This window comes from Melospiza georgiana, chromosome 3, assembly GCF_028018845.1.
Source record: "Melospiza georgiana isolate bMelGeo1 chromosome 3, bMelGeo1.pri, whole genome shotgun sequence".
In the NCBI taxonomy this organism is placed as follows: domain Eukaryota; kingdom Metazoa; phylum Chordata; class Aves; order Passeriformes; family Passerellidae; genus Melospiza; species Melospiza georgiana.
The window spans coordinates 42,792,445-42,807,821 of NC_080432.1; the positions used below are offsets into that span (position 1 = coordinate 42,792,445).

The following is a 15,377-nucleotide window of genomic DNA, read 5'->3' on the forward strand; positions in this document are numbered from 1 at the left end:
CGGGCAGGCGGTCACCTGGGCCAGGCGGAGCCCGGCCGCTCCGCGCTCCCTGGAGCCGTGTGAGCACCGGGAGCCGCTCCCTGGGGCCGTGTGAGGGCCCGGTGCCGTGTGAGGACCGGGAGCCGCTCCCTGGGGCCGTGTGCGGGCCTGGTTCCCTGCGAGGGCCGCTCCGCGCTGCCCGGGGCCGTGTGGGGGCGGCGCGTGCCCGCGGGCCCTGCCCGGTTACCGTTGCCGGGGCCCGGCGGTGGCGGCGGCGATGGTGAAGGAGACGATCCAGGTGTACGCGCGGGTGAAGCCGCTGGGCAGGCGGCAGCAGGCGGGGGTAGGCTGGGAGCTGTGCGCCGGGGGTGCGCTGGGGATGCCGGGGAGAGCCAAGGGCTGGCCGGGGACCCTCGTTCCTCGCCCAGGTGCGGGCAGAGGAGCGGAGCCCGTCCCCTTCGAGAGGCTCGGGCGGCTGGCGGGAGCGGAGATGCTGGTACGCGGGTGGGTGTGCGGCGAGAATCTCTTGCTGTCCGAAGCCGTAGGAAGTTCATAAAATCACGAAGTAGAGGAGTTTAGGCTGTAACTGTTGGGGGAGTGGCTGAGGAACTTTCTCAGCCACTATTACAGAAGGGCTCCGCAGGAAAGCGCTTGACCCGCGTCACTGGGTTTGTGCAGCTCAGCAGCGCTCTGAGCAAGGGAGGGCAACGCGTTGCTCCCAGTGTACACCCAAGGGATAATAAAGATAATGAAAGTGTTCCTCAGGAACCGTGCATTTAGGTCTCTTAATTGCCTTCTTGTTTTAAACCAGCTCTTCTCGTCACAGCCTTTGTCTTGCCGTAGCCTTTCCTAATGTAGTCTTTCAGATTGTTTTGAGAGGTTTGCACTGGGGGGCGTACTTTGTTTTTTTATAACATTACAGATATCAAAGTGGTTTAGTAAGCAAATTATGTCAAAGAGGCTGCGCTTTTGTTTCAAGCGTGATTGTGGTGTTTACATGGCGACAGGGTAATGCTGTTATGTGCTGAGTTTGTTGTGTAGTAGTTAAGGGAGATCTGCTCACGTATTCAGTGCAATTTGTAACAAGTTTGTCTCCAGACAATTACAGGTGCTAAGCTTAGGTGAGTGTTGTATCTAAGGGTAACGCTGTTCTGTTGATGACGTTATTCTGTGAATTTGCGTCCATCCTTTATTAGAGTTATTCCGTTGATAATGAGGAATCTCTGCCCAGTCTGGAGATTACTGTGCCACGTGACTTAGCAGATGGGTTCATCAATAATAAACGAGAAAGCTACAAGTTCAAGTGAGTTGAAGCCTTATCTTTGTACCTTCTGCCTTTAGTGACGGACAGTGTTATGTGTAGTGATACAGGTCTATAGACTCTAGAAAAGTCTAAAATTAAATTATCGTATGGATGGGTTTATTTTTTCTATAACTCCTGTAACTAGAAGAATATGTCAGGACAGGCTCTTCACCACAACAGGTCTGATTGCATTGGATAAAATTGTCATACTGTTGTCTGTCCATTGCAAGTCATTATGTATTTCTAAATCTCATCTCAAAGATACATTTACCAATTCTTCTATTTTTGCACTTTGTTTTGAACTTATGTATGAAGACTGAATCAGGACTGTATGTTATCTTGTGATCTTATGAGTTGTCCTAGACTGGCTGAAGTTTTGATGTAAACCATTCTGTTTGGAAACTGTGTTTCAGACATAGCCAAAGCAAAGTAACAAAAACCAGAAACTGTTGACAGAAGTAAATTCTTGGTTTGAGAGTGTAAATATTTTTTAGGAACTTAAAATCAGTACAAGAATATCAAACATTTTTATTAATTCAACAGAAAAGTGAGGCAACACTTTTAAAATTTTGGTGATGAATAAAGCTAGATATATCATCTCTTATGATGAGGTCAAGACTGTCTTTTTCCAATTCAGCTTCATTTTTATGCTTCATTTTTTATAGTAAACAACAAGTAATTTGTTTCTCTATGCTATTAAAAAAGAGAGCTCCACATAAACTGCAGCTCAGACTGATGTAGTTTTAACCTGCTTGGAAAAGAGGAGCTGCCCTCTCCAAATAGATTCATATGCAACTACCTTAGTCTGTAAATGCCCAAGCCTGACTTAATGAATGCAGATATTTTTGTCTGACTTCATAATTCATTAAAAACTCTGAGATGCATTTTGAGAAACCTTATGACTTACTATCCTTAAAACAATGCAAGAATAATTGTTTGAGTTACTTGACTGATTAGCAGGATAGAATAAATGCTTTCATGTTTTGTGTGTTGCATTTGTCTGTGATGCTGCACCCACTGCATGGGTCAGCACGGTGCTTTTCTACACACCCAGTGTCCCTAAGGCCTTCCTACACACCCTGGCGAGTTCTGTGCAGGAATAGAGTTCCAAATAAGGGGGGCAACACAGCAGGGCACCTGCACTATGGGGAGCTGCTGGAACATGTGGATGGCAACTTCCTAACATACAGTTAAGACAATCAGGATGTTTACAAACGTGGACAAGCTGTTGAGGGATATTAAGCCTGGGGGTAGCTTTGACTGCAGTGGCTGTGAGATAATGAAATTCAGGACACTGAGAGAAGAGAGTTAGGCAAAAAGCAGGATCACATCCCCGGACTTCATAAATACAGACTTTGGCTTGTTTGTGGATCTGCTTGTAAGAATTTGGAGACACATTCCTGGAGAGATGACCAGGAAAACTGGCCGATTTTCAAGGGTCACCTACTCCAAGCTCAAGAACAGTCCATCCACATGAACAGAAATGATGCAGAGGCAGCAGGAGGATTGGAACAAATGGTCCCTTCCAATCTCAAGAATTCTGATTCTGTAAAATAACTGCAGATATTTTATATAGAAAGTGACAAAACATAATTAAATATCTCATTGTGACCTATAGTAATTGTGCAGCAGAATGAAGGAAATTGCTTGGAAAAACGTGAGCCTGGCTGTACTGGTGGGATGCTGTATTTGGTTATAGTGTAATCTATTTATCCAGGATTCAGTGTGGTGCCAGTTACAAACACTAATTCTCTTGATGGTTTTAAAATACGGTTTATTTTTTTCTAAGCCACATCATTTTATCAGAGGATTTTATTGTACAGATCTTGTCAAAGCAGCTCTGTGTACAGCCTATTTATGTACAATAGCACAACAGCAAGCTGTGGTTAAGACTACAGGGAAAACATTGTACTAAGTTATGTAAGCCTAATGATGTAAACATTGACTATTACAAACACAAACAAAAATGTATGAATCAAGTACTGTTTTAACATTCTAAGCAATTATTATTTGCTTAATATTTTCAGATTTCAGAAAATTTTTGATCAAGAGGCAAAACAAGATGTGATTTTTGACAGCATTGCCAAACCAGTAGCAGAATGGTATGTTGTTGATCCTGCACGTAACCAGGGAAAAGCTATTTCTGCTTTTGTTGTGTTATTTGAAGGAGAGCTGTCAAGTCTTTGTCTCATTGTTGTAAAAGTGAATTGATGTTCTAATTTACTAAATACTGACATGTCTGAATCCAGGAGTTATACAATCCCCTCAGAATGTTATGCATACTAATGTTCCTTTTTTGACTCTTCAAATAGCAATGCTCCTGTTGCCTCTTTTGTTGTATAGCAATAGAAATCCATGGCCAATTCTTTTTTTGTCTGTAATATAAGCTGACTTCATTGCCTTGGAATAGTATTTTCTATATAGTTTAATGCGGAGGTAAACCTAATGAAAATTTTATTCCCCCCATATAATTTTCATTAAGCTAGAGACTCTCACTAATGTTTGTGGAGATATTCCTAAGTCTTGTCATTACTTCTGTTTTGACATGTAAAGCTCTGCTTTTGGCACTGGTTTTTTTTTCTCCTCCATTTTCATAAGAAAACAATGCTCATACCTGACAGTTTGCAGAGGCAAATATTTAAGACTGATGAAGACCTCTGCATTCATTGAGTGGATTGAATGCTACTCTGAAACAGGTGGATTTTTTCAATGGAAAATGGATTTTATGCCGTTCTCTTTGCTCAGTTTACTGTCTGTGTTCCTGAAGTTTGTACTGGTGTGGGACAAAATCCCATGCAGGAGGAGGCAGAATTTCTGTATAGTGTTTGCTTGTTTATCAAATTTGCTGCTCAAAATCCAGACTGGTAGTGAGCTGACAACTATTACTTCAAGTGCCAACTTCTTTCTCATTCATTGTCTGACCCATCTGTTGGTTTAAGCCACAATCCTGCAAGTTATTCCTCAATGTATTGCACAGTCCTCTGTTTAGCACTGTAGGAAAACAAACTTCAGCTGGACACTCAGCATTTCTCAAGTTGTTACAAGGAAGAAAAATATATCCATCTCTATAATTTTATTGTCTTTCTCCCCACTCCTCCTGTTTTCGTCTCTGAAGTCCCACAAAGCAGGAAGGTAATTGACAGTGAAAATGAAAAGCCAGAGAATTTGAAATTTCATTAGAATATGTTAACTAGACTAAAAATAATGCTTGTTATTTTCTCATTCAAAAGATATTTCTTTGCTTATCTGACATTATAGCTTCATATTAACTCATACACTAAATTTTAAGTATTTCTGGGTTTAATGTTGACTGCAGAAAAAAATCTTTATCAAATTTGAGTGTGTTTGGAAAGAGAAGCATTCAAAGTCCCATTGTTATGTACTATGGACTTAATTTTGATATGTTGAGGATAACTAACTATTAAGAAACTGACTAATTTCTTCTCTTTGGAGTGTTTTTCTTGAATATGTAAATGTTTTCCAGTTAATGAGTTCACCTATGCAGTGTTGTATAAGTTCTTTAATAATCAGGAAGGGGTGGTCTTCTTTATTTCAGTGTCAGCTGATAAAAGACTTGTTTTATATATTAATTTTCTCCATTACGTGGGTTTTAGTTTCAGAGTTTAGATGGTTTTAAGTACCTGAAAGTACTTTAGTGCTATTAAAATCAATGGTGTTTTGGCAGACAACTATCTCTAAATATCTCTAAGTCCTTGTCTTTAATGCTGAAATTGACTTCTACAACCATTCTTAATGAAATCAAAATTGCCTCTGAGCATTATAGTGAGGTTGTTTTCTAAACTATGCCTGTGTTACTGATAATGTTACTCATGCTTTTATAATAGAGTAAACAATAACTGAAGTATGTTTATGTTTTTTGTCCACTCCCTTAATTTTTTACCTCTTTGTAGACAAAAATATAAATTTCAAAATAAATTCAGAGTCATGAATTCCTTGGCTAATGGAGTCCTGAACTGGGCCTGAAATTTGTCTCACTCTGTGGTTAATGATACCATTTTGTTTTTCATCATGGAGAGAATAAGAATTGCACTGTTTCTCTTGGAGACCACAGTTTTTCACAGTAAAATGTCCTTCATTATTTGTTTCTTTCACAGTCAGTATTCTCTTGCGTGAAAAAGCTGTTGCAAGTACACGTTTCTGTGTTAGAGTGACTTTACTAAGGGAACAAATTTTGTGTGTGTATTGCCATTGAAAAGAAAGTAGCAGGAAAATATCAATGAAATAGTTCAGTAACATTTTGAGGTTCTTTGTCATGCATTCTTGCAGTCCTGAGAAAATTCAGTTAGAGACTTGAATGCTTAGGAAAAAAAAATCTTGGGCATTGTTTAAACTAAAACCAGAAAGGCAATGCTCAGGATTCTAAAATCTTTCTATTTTGTTCTTGGATGGATGGAAATTGGATGCAACTATGCAACTTTCTTTTCTCCTTTTCCTTTTTTTTTTTTTTTTTTTCCCCTTTTTAAGTAGGTTTTCTTTGATGTTGGGCCACTTCTTCTCTTTCTCTAAGTCCAGTTACATTGTCATCTTGCCTGTGGTTTCAGAGGCACCAGACATGAGTTAGTTTAATTTGCTTCTTCAGTCAAAAGTGCCAACCTCTGCAAACCATTATAAACATATGACTTGCTTGAACTTTATTAGTTTTTTTTCTGTCCTTGAGTCATCTCTTACATTGTTTCTTTTCCTTCTAATTTTAAATATATATTCTTGATAATGTTTTGTGCAGAGTTTAAGAAGCACCACTAATTCTGTTACTGTATCAAAACCAGAGAAAATAAATAACACCCTGCTTTAAAAGTTTGCTAATGGCTAAGCATTGCTTTAGCCTCACAACTAAACAAGGCTACTCTCAAAATTTCAAATATTAGTATTAAGTTTATGTATGCAACCAGAAATTAAGTAGAAAATGTTAACTGTTTTGAATTTGTTGATTTTTCAGTTCTAAAATGAACTGAAAACTCAATGTTTCGGTATTAGATTTCTTGTTTTTTTAAAGAATAGCATTTGAAAATGTTTTCAGTTCTCAGGCGAATAAGAATTAACTTAACTGTTTATAAACCTAATGTCAATCACCTGTGATCTTTTGAAAAATCTGATGGCCTTGGGGATGATGCTCCCACTTCTGCAGGTTCTGATTTCTTATGGGTTATATTTATCCTAATAATTAGCATCTGTAATATATAAACTACTTCAGCTGACCCTCAACTGGTGGTGTGGGGCTGCTTTCTGCTGTGTAGTCTTACAGAAAATGTAGTAAAAACATTTTTATAAACAGTTATTCATTTTATACCTGTGTATATTTGTCACACAATGTTGAAAGTAGGGATCTGCCTCACAAAGACCTGTAGTATCTATATAGAGCAAAAGGACACATTGTTTCAGATGTCATCTTGAAAGAAATATAGCCTAAACTTTCCCCTAAATTGAGAAATTAACAGTGCTTGCTGTTCTTTCTCAAAGTGAGTGCAATTATGAGTCAGTAAAAAGTGAGAAGTGTCATTGATATTTCTTCTCAAATGACTGTTAGTTGCTTGTTTGTTTTGACATAAATTGTGCAATTTAGAGTTGTTCAAGAAGGTTGCTTAAGTTAAGTTACAGTTTGACAGTTTTGATTCAGAATATCTTTGTGTCACTTATCTGTTATAGTGTTTATGGTGAAATTCTAAATATATTTAGAGATCTTGGTCAAAACAAGAAAATATATTACTTTTTTTTTTTTTCCATGTAGGAAAACTTCTGAAATTTCTAAGGAAACTTGCCTGCACTAATTTCTCAAAACTGTTGCATTCAAATCAGTTTTCTTTTTTAAAGATGAAGCATTACCAATTTGGATTTATTCCACAAATCTGGCAAAGACATAAAGAAAAAAGAAGTCATACTGAGATACTTTGTTTATTTTTAATTAAAAGGAACTTAATCTTACCTTCAAGTGTTAGAAGATACCTGAAAGCTGAGTCTCTGTGAAGACAAATTCTCCTGAAAACTTGTTTTCCAGATCCTTGAAATTAAGTTCTTCCTTCCTTTAATCTTCAATATCATTTGGAAGGGGGAGAAGGGGTTGAGGGGGCTGGTTTTGCCAGGATTTGGTTAATTTATTTTTTAATATCGATGAATTGAGGTTTCATGAGATAGAAGGAAGGAAAATGAGGGACGCTGATTTTAAAAAAAGTTCAGATCTGCAGGAACTGAAATAAAGAGTATTCAAATATCAGAGATACTGGTGTCTTCTGCTTTTTTCATTAGTTGAATGTTTTATTGTATTGAATATTTGTTTTGACCATTGCTTTTATGTTACTACTCATTTAAAATGAAGATGGCAGAACTCAGATAAAATGTTCATATGAAGCCAAAATAAACTAAGAAAATTAAATAAGTTTTTAAGATCAAAGTCGTTTTTTGTTATTGTTAAGGATTTTCTCTTACCTACTTAAAGTGCAGAATTTAGTCTTACTTAATAAGGGGTTTTCAGTGTTTTATTCATTCGTTTTATAAACTTTGTACAAAACTTTCACTTTGAGTTTTTTAACCTATTAGAATAATTAAGTAAAAAGAGGTCGCTGTAGGTCATCTGGACCAATCTTCTGATGAAACCAAGTCTGGCTTCTAGGTCATGTTTCTCAGGCCCTCGTCCAATAGAGATGCAAAAATGTCCAAAGATGGGAATCCGACAATTCATCTGGGAACCTGTTCCAAGGTTTAACTACTCTCACTGTGAAGAATATTTTCCTTATACGCACTTGGGGTTTCTTCTCTTGCCACTTGTGACCCCTGCTTTGTTGTTCTACCAGTGCACACCTCTGAGAGGAAGGTGGTAGTTAGGTAGGTGTAAGGCTTTCTCTTTGCTGGGTTGATAGGAAACAGTTCACTGGGCTTCTTGTGCATGACATGCTGCAGCCTGAATTCAATTGGTCCTCGCAGGCTCATTCCAGGTTCTTTAGTGTATTTTTCATCTGCTGGGGAGCCCAAAAAGTGGGGACAGAACTCAAGGAGGAGAGTATTCCCCCCTTTTCCCCCCTTTTCCCCCCCCTTTTCCCCCCCTTTTTCCCCCCTTTTTTCCCCCCTTTTTTCCCCCCTTTTTTCCCCCCTTTTTTCCCCCCTTTTTTCCCCCTTTTTTCCCCCCTTTTTTCCCCCCTTTTCCCCCCTTTTTCCCCCCTTTTCCCCCCTTTTTCCCCGTTTTTATTTTTTCCTTTTTCCCCCTTTTTCCCCCTTTTTCCCCCTTTTTCCCCCTTTTTCCCCCTTTTTCCCCCTTTTTCCCCCTTTTTCCCCCTTTTCCCCCCTTTTTCCCCCTTTTCTCCCCTTTTCTCCCCTTTTTTCCCCTTTTTCCCCCCTTTTTCCCCCCTTTTTCCCCCCTTTTTCCCCCCTTTTTCCCCCCTTTTTCCCCCCTTTTTCCCCCCTTTTTCCCCCCTTTTTCCCCCCTTTTTCCCCCTTTTTCCCCCCTTTTTCCCCCCTTTTTCCCCCCTTTTTCCCCCCTTTTTTCCCCACTTTTTCCCCCCTTTTTTCCCCCTTTTTTCCCCCTTTTTTCCCCCTTTTTTCCCCCTTTTTTCCCCCTTTTTCCCCCCCTTTTTTCCCCCCCTTTTTCCCCCCCTTTTTTCCCCCCTTTTTTCCCCCTTTTTTCCCCCTTTTTTCCCCCTTTTTTCCCCCTTTTTTCCCCCTTTTTTCCCCCTTTTCCCCCCCTTTTTTCCCCCTTTTTTCCCCCCTTTTTCCCCCCCTTTTTCCCCCCATTTTTTCCCCCTTTTTTCCCCCTTTTTTCCCCCTTTTTTCCCCCTTTTTCCCCCCCTTTTTCCCCCCCTTTTTTCCCCCTTTTTTCCCCCTTTTTTCCCCCTTTTTTCCCCCTTTTTTCCCCCTTTTTTCCCCCTTTTTTCCCCCTTTTTTCCCCCTTTTTTCCCCCTTTTTTCCCCCTTTTTTCCCCCTTTTTCCCCCCCTTTTTCCCCCCCTTTTTTCCCCCTTTTTTCCCCCTTTTTTCCCCCTTTTTTCCCCCTTTTTTCCCCCTTTTTTCCCCCTTTTTTCCCCCTTTTTTCCCCCTTTTTTCCCCCTTTTTTCCCCCTTTTTTCCCCCTTTTTTCCCCCTTTTTCCCCCCTTTTTCCCCCCTTTTCCCCCCTTTTTCCCCCTTTTTCCCCCCTTTTTCCCCCCTTTTTTCCCCCTTTTTTCCCCCTTTTTTCCCCCCTTTTTTCCCCCTTTTTTCCCCCTTTTTTCCCCCTTTTTTCCCCCTTTTTTCCCCCTTTTTCCCCCCTTTTTCCCCCCTTTTTTCCCCCTTTTTTCCCCCTTTTTTCCCCCCTTTTTTCCCCCTTTTTTCCCCCTTTTTCCCCTCTTTTCCCCCCCTTTTCCCCCCCTTTTCCCCCCCTTTTTCCCCCCCTTTTTCCCCCCTTTTTTCCCCTTTTTTCATTTTGTTTTCTTTTTTTTTCTTTTGTTTTGTTTTTTTTTTTTGCTAATTTTGAAGGTAACTGTTCTGTTTGATTCAGCAAAAAAGGTCCAGCAGCCGAAGAAGCAGAGTTCTTGGTTATACTTAGGCAAAAGCCTCCCTAAAGTCTCATTAACAATGAGCACAGAAACAAATGAAAAGTTCTGTGTCCATAAGCTTTAAATAGAACAAATGATCTTCACTGGAAATTGAAACAAAATGTAGTCAGAAAACCCAACCACAATAGAACAACCTCAGTCTGCTTTCAACCTCTGTCTACTGTCGCTGGGCTTTTACCACTATTTAGATTGTCTCAGATACTCAAGGACAAAGTACTGAATGATATTTTAGACTGTAGTAACTACCCATAAATTGTCTAGCTCTCACTTGAGGAATTTCTCACTTGAGGAATGTTAGGTGGTTGTAAACATAATATATCTATCAATTTAAGTGGAATTGCTTCCATGAGTTATACTTCTGTATATTTAGGAATTAGACAGCTTTCAGGAATGAGACAAGGCAGTGGAATGACTGGAAGTGCCTGCTGATAGCTCTGTAACAGCATTCATTTACATAGGAGTCTGAACTGAATTTTCAAATAAAAGTTCCTATCTCACTGTTCATGTTTTGAAATCACCACTAATTACAAGTTAGAACATGCAAGTTACTTGATAAGTGAGTGAGAAACTTGGGGGGAAAATAACCACATGATATTGCTGTCCTTTACCTTCATGTAAAAAATTGTCCTGTGCTTGTTACTGTTCAGCTCTGTAAGGTAAAGCACAAGCTGTTGTGTTGCTAGAAACCAACATTAAGTTTTTGGTGCTTGATCAGAAAATAAGCATTCAATTCTTTGGGTAAAATGTAAGAACAGATCTAATCCTTTTCTAAATTATAATCATCTTGAAGAGAACCTATAATTTGATGATAAATTATAATGCAAAATACAACAATAAAGAAGATTTAAGCATGTAATAAACAATAATTATTCATACTTTGGGAGTTGCTCGCCTGCAATTTATGCTGTTATTTGCCTTTTTCCCATGCACTCTCTTATTCGGTTTTCTACCATGCCAAATCTTTTTGCACTGTTTTGTGTTGTTCAATGATATTAACTTTTTTATTACTTAATCCATGTTATCACATACAGATGTTCAAAATTGACATTGACTAATAGTCACACTATTATACTTAGAATGGTAGTTATATCTCTTCAGTTTTGAAATGTTCTTTCATAAGTATATATGTATGCACAAAATTAACTTTTGTGTAGTTCATAAGTTTCATTTTCTCTCCACAAGCTGATGTAGTAGAGGCTTTTCACTTTCACTGCATCTTCCCCTCTACTTTTGAGGAGGCGAGATCATGGTCTACAGCTCACTTCTGATCCAAAGGAGTTTTGTCAGTCCTGCCTGAGCTCCTAATCCCTTGTCTCTTGTTTATGAAAGTGTTTTGCTTCTCAGACTTAGAAAGGGATTTTGTTCTCCATCCTGTCCTCATTGAGTTGCATGTTGCTCTTAGAGGGCTTTGCCAGCAGTTTCACTGGTACTATTGGAAGTTTTCTTTCCTTACAGGCTTCCTTAGCACCTCAAGCAGGCTGTCCTTAAACTGACTTGCTGGTATGACTCTGAATGAAAGACATGAATGTTGTAAATATGGACAGGATGCAGTTATTTGTATATATTATACACACACACATATAGATACTTGCACATAAATTTAGAAAGTAATGTTGACTTTTAGCTCAGAATTTTAATAACATAACTGTGGAATCAAAATCATCTGTGTAATGCAATATTAAGGTAACTTATAATTGCATTAGTTTAGAGGAATGCATTATTGACATGGATAGGTTCACATTTTATGAGCAGTTAGGGTTTTCTAGAAAATTTTCAGAGCTGTGCTGATGTACTACAGAAAATAAGAATATATATGAATCAAATAACAAAAAGAAAACTCACTGACTTTTGCAGCTGTTTTGACAGCATATGGTATGTGACATTTTATCATGTGTTTACATGTGAGATGGTTCTAAACAACAGCTTTTTCTGAGCTTGTTAGAAATCAGAATACAAACATGTTGAGTTAATAGTCTGCAGCCACATGTTTATTAGTTTTTAACACATTGCAAGATACACCTTTAAAGATGAGGGGTAAGAAAATTTAACAACCCCAGCTGCCAACTCTGAAGAGCCAGAGAGCTCATCTGTAGGAGCTGAAGAGCAATTATACAGCATCAGAACAAGGTTCCATCTAGTGCACTATGTTGTCTCTCACAGGGACTAACAGACAATGCTCAGAGGAACAAAACAGAGTAAGCATGTAGAGCTGCCTCCTGCGTGTATCCTCTTAGTCTTTAGTTATTTGTAGTTCTAATTTCTCTGTGATTAGTAGCTCTGAAGAAAAATGTGATTTAGTCCAATCTCTGCTGAAGCCTGTGTGATGCGTTAATGTCCAAAACATGACATGGCAAAGAGTTGCACAGCTTAACTACAATTTGCTTGAGGAATCATTTCCTCTTGCTAGGTTTGAATCTGCTGTGTCTGAACTTCTGTTGATACCCTCTTTCTTCTGACAACTCATTACTGTCATCAGTATTCAGATATTGTGACAGTGGGCACTAGAAATTCCTAAGATAGATGAATGAGGTGTTTTATCATAATAATTGTTTTGATTTGTAACATCTGGGATCTAATATCTATATATATTCCATCTTTATGCATTTTGGGAGCAGATGTTCACTGTAGCTCCTTTCAACATGTTTCTGGTTTTGTCTTTGACATCCTACTGTAATGGATTAAAATAAGCAATTTGGCAACTACCCAGGCCTTTAAATAAACTTTAATAAGTTGGAGAATCATTGCATCTCTTGTGGCGCCAGACCAGCAGCTATCTATATACATGTTTCTTTTCATCTTACACAAGGGTTGTTTTCCCTCTTTTTATTTATTAAAATTGTAGTTTATTTATCACTTCTTCTTTAAACAAATTGCACAGGAATAATTTTTACTTTTCAGTTTGTTGATCAAAATGGGTAGGTCCTTAAGCATAGTAAATCCAATCCAAAATTTAAAATGATTAAGCTTATCTACTGTTTAGTGGAAATTAGGTGGAAATCAATGGTGGCAGTGTGGTGAATTAAAGAAAGATATTTGAACTGGACTTTCATTAGGCACTTCTGCAAACAGAAATAAGAGGTGTGAAAAAGATGAATCTGAATGCCATTTCATTATGGCATGAATCTGAATGCTATGTCATTAACAGCTATTTTGTCTGTTCTATCAAAGCTTCGTGTACAGTCATAATTATACCAGAAAAGTTTGCAATTACCAATGTGTATTTGTGTTTTTTCTTAGTAAAGGAAGATTTTATTACATTGATTTAAGCACAGGTTCTCCTGCATACCCTTTTCAAAGGATTGTCTGGTAGTTCAGTATAGTCATAGTCTCAGAATAAAAGCTGGACCCTGGTATAACAGTATCCTTAATGAGATTCTAACTATAATATAGTTTTCTCTATTTGCATTTCATGAGGTCCTATGTGAAATATTTCTTGATTCTCCTAGTGTATGAATAGCACAATTCTAGACATCTACAGTCTTTAAAGAGATTAAATGTCATCTTTGCAAAAAATCATCTGCCAAACTAAAAAGTATGAAAAGGTAGTGTAAATAGTAATAAGTATGATGAACTAATAATGGATTAAGTCAAGGCATCAAGAAATCCTTCCATTCTAGATAGTTTAAATTCTATAGAATCTAGAGTATATATATTAAAGTGTACTCTTGTATTACCAAAGATAGCTTCTATGCAATTTAGAATTACTGTTAATTGTACTTTGGTTCTATACAAAGTTAGTCATGGACAACATGTTCTACCTTAAATGTTAATTATCTTCCTTTTTTTAATTGTATAGTGTTTTGGCTGGATACAATGGTACTATCTTTGCATATGGTCAGACAGGCAGTGGCAAAACTTTTACCATCACAGGAGGAGCAGAACGTTACAGTGATCGAGGCATCATTCCCAGGACTTTATCTTATATTTTTGGTCAATTGCAGAAGGTATGGAACATTATTTTCTGTTAATTTCTTATGTCTGGTTTCAAATATTTAACTGTTGCTTATGGTTGTTTTTATAATAGTATTAGTGGAAGTCCTAAAACTAATACTTAACAAAATATCTAACTTGACACGGTACTTACTGTGTGCAAGCATATATGCGTAGTTGTTTTGGCTACCTGGTTTGTTGCAATAGTCTGAAAACAATGGGCATCGTTAGGGGGCTTTTGTTGTTGTAAAACCCAGGCTATTTTCAGTTGGTGCAGCATACCTTCAGATCACACAAGTGGTTCTCCTTGTCTAACACTTATATCAGCTCCACTCTGGTTTTGTATTGCATGCATTGCATTTCATTGTTGACTTTTTATGTGATGAAATGAGTCAATAAGTGAAAGGATGTGCCAGAGTAAGCACACTGATTTTTTTTTTTTGTTATGCTTATTATGTTTGTGAGAAATTTAATTTTCTTTTAGTGTCTGAAATACTTACATGAGTCAACACAGCCAATTATTCCAGTACTTTTATAATTATAGGAGAAAGTGAAGAGAGGAGTCTGGTGTAATTTATGTTTTGTCTCTTCATATATTCCACCAGGCCTCTGACTGATTAATCTTCACATTTTAGCAAAGCTATTTAATTAATCCAATTTAAATATGATTTGCCGTTAACATAAATCATTCCACTGTACATTTATACTCTTTCAGTTGTGTACTGCAGAATACCAATCTGTTTGCAGAAGGGTATACGGCTCAGTCACACTAACATGCCCTGTCTCAGTAAGGGTTAACAAGAGTGAGTAATTACTTTGGCTCTTTGGAAGTATGGCTTTGGCAGGTAAATGTACACAGCATGTACAGGTGCACAAAAACTTGCCATTGTGGGAATGGAAATAAACAAAACACACACGATCATGTTATCTTAGACTTTCTGCTGCGCTCACACAACCTCCATGGAGGACTTTTGTTGTGGAAAGTGAACGGGTTTATCGTGTAATTGCCAACAACAAACAGTGTTAACACACCAACATTCTTTTCTAATGTTAATTATGTAGTAAAGAAAAATAACTAGATGAGAATTAACTAGTATGTTTGTCAGATTCTCAACACAGAAATAGGAATGTTTCCCATTTCAGACTGCGTTTTGGATCAAAAGTTATACTTAGTTACACTTATGGGGCTATTTCAATTTTCCTGCTTCCACATCATTGTTTCATATATTTTTTTTCTTAGTGCATTTTAAAGGATCTCTTCTTGGTGTTTTATCTTTCCTCTCGCATTTCTTTTCATATCTGTCCCCTTTTGCATTTCTTTATACCTACAACTATGGTTTGGAAGATGCTCAAATAGTGGAGAAGAATCATTTGCCTTCTAACCCTAAGTAGGATGAAACAGGAGAAAGTGAAATCAGGGACATGAAATACAAGACTTGTTAAGCTCTTACTTGGACAAAGCACAATTTGAAACCAAAGAAACAAAATTGGAGAACTAAATGAGAAGCAAATCAAGCCCTTTGTTTTTAATAACATCTCCTTTTAATTTAGAAATTCTCCTATTTCCATGGCATCCTGTTTGAACTGTTCCTTACTACATTTTTTCCATCCATCTGTAGTATATCTTTTA

At 37.9% G+C, this 15,377-nt stretch overlaps 1 protein-coding gene across 1 annotated transcript in view; it reads left to right on the forward strand.

The window, feature by feature from the left end:
• Positions 1-256: 256 nt before the first annotated feature.
• KIF6 (kinesin family member 6) overlaps positions 257-15,377 on the forward strand; it is a 152,527-nt gene continuing 137,406 nt past the window's right edge. Inside the window, exons 1-4 of the mRNA XM_058020745.1 lie at positions 257-322; positions 1,176-1,282; positions 3,310-3,384; positions 13,614-13,761. Of these exons, the coding sequence (XP_057876728.1) occupies positions 257-322; positions 1,176-1,282; positions 3,310-3,384; positions 13,614-13,761 (396 nt within the window). The remainder of the gene's footprint in view (positions 323-1,175; positions 1,283-3,309; positions 3,385-13,613; positions 13,762-15,377) is intronic.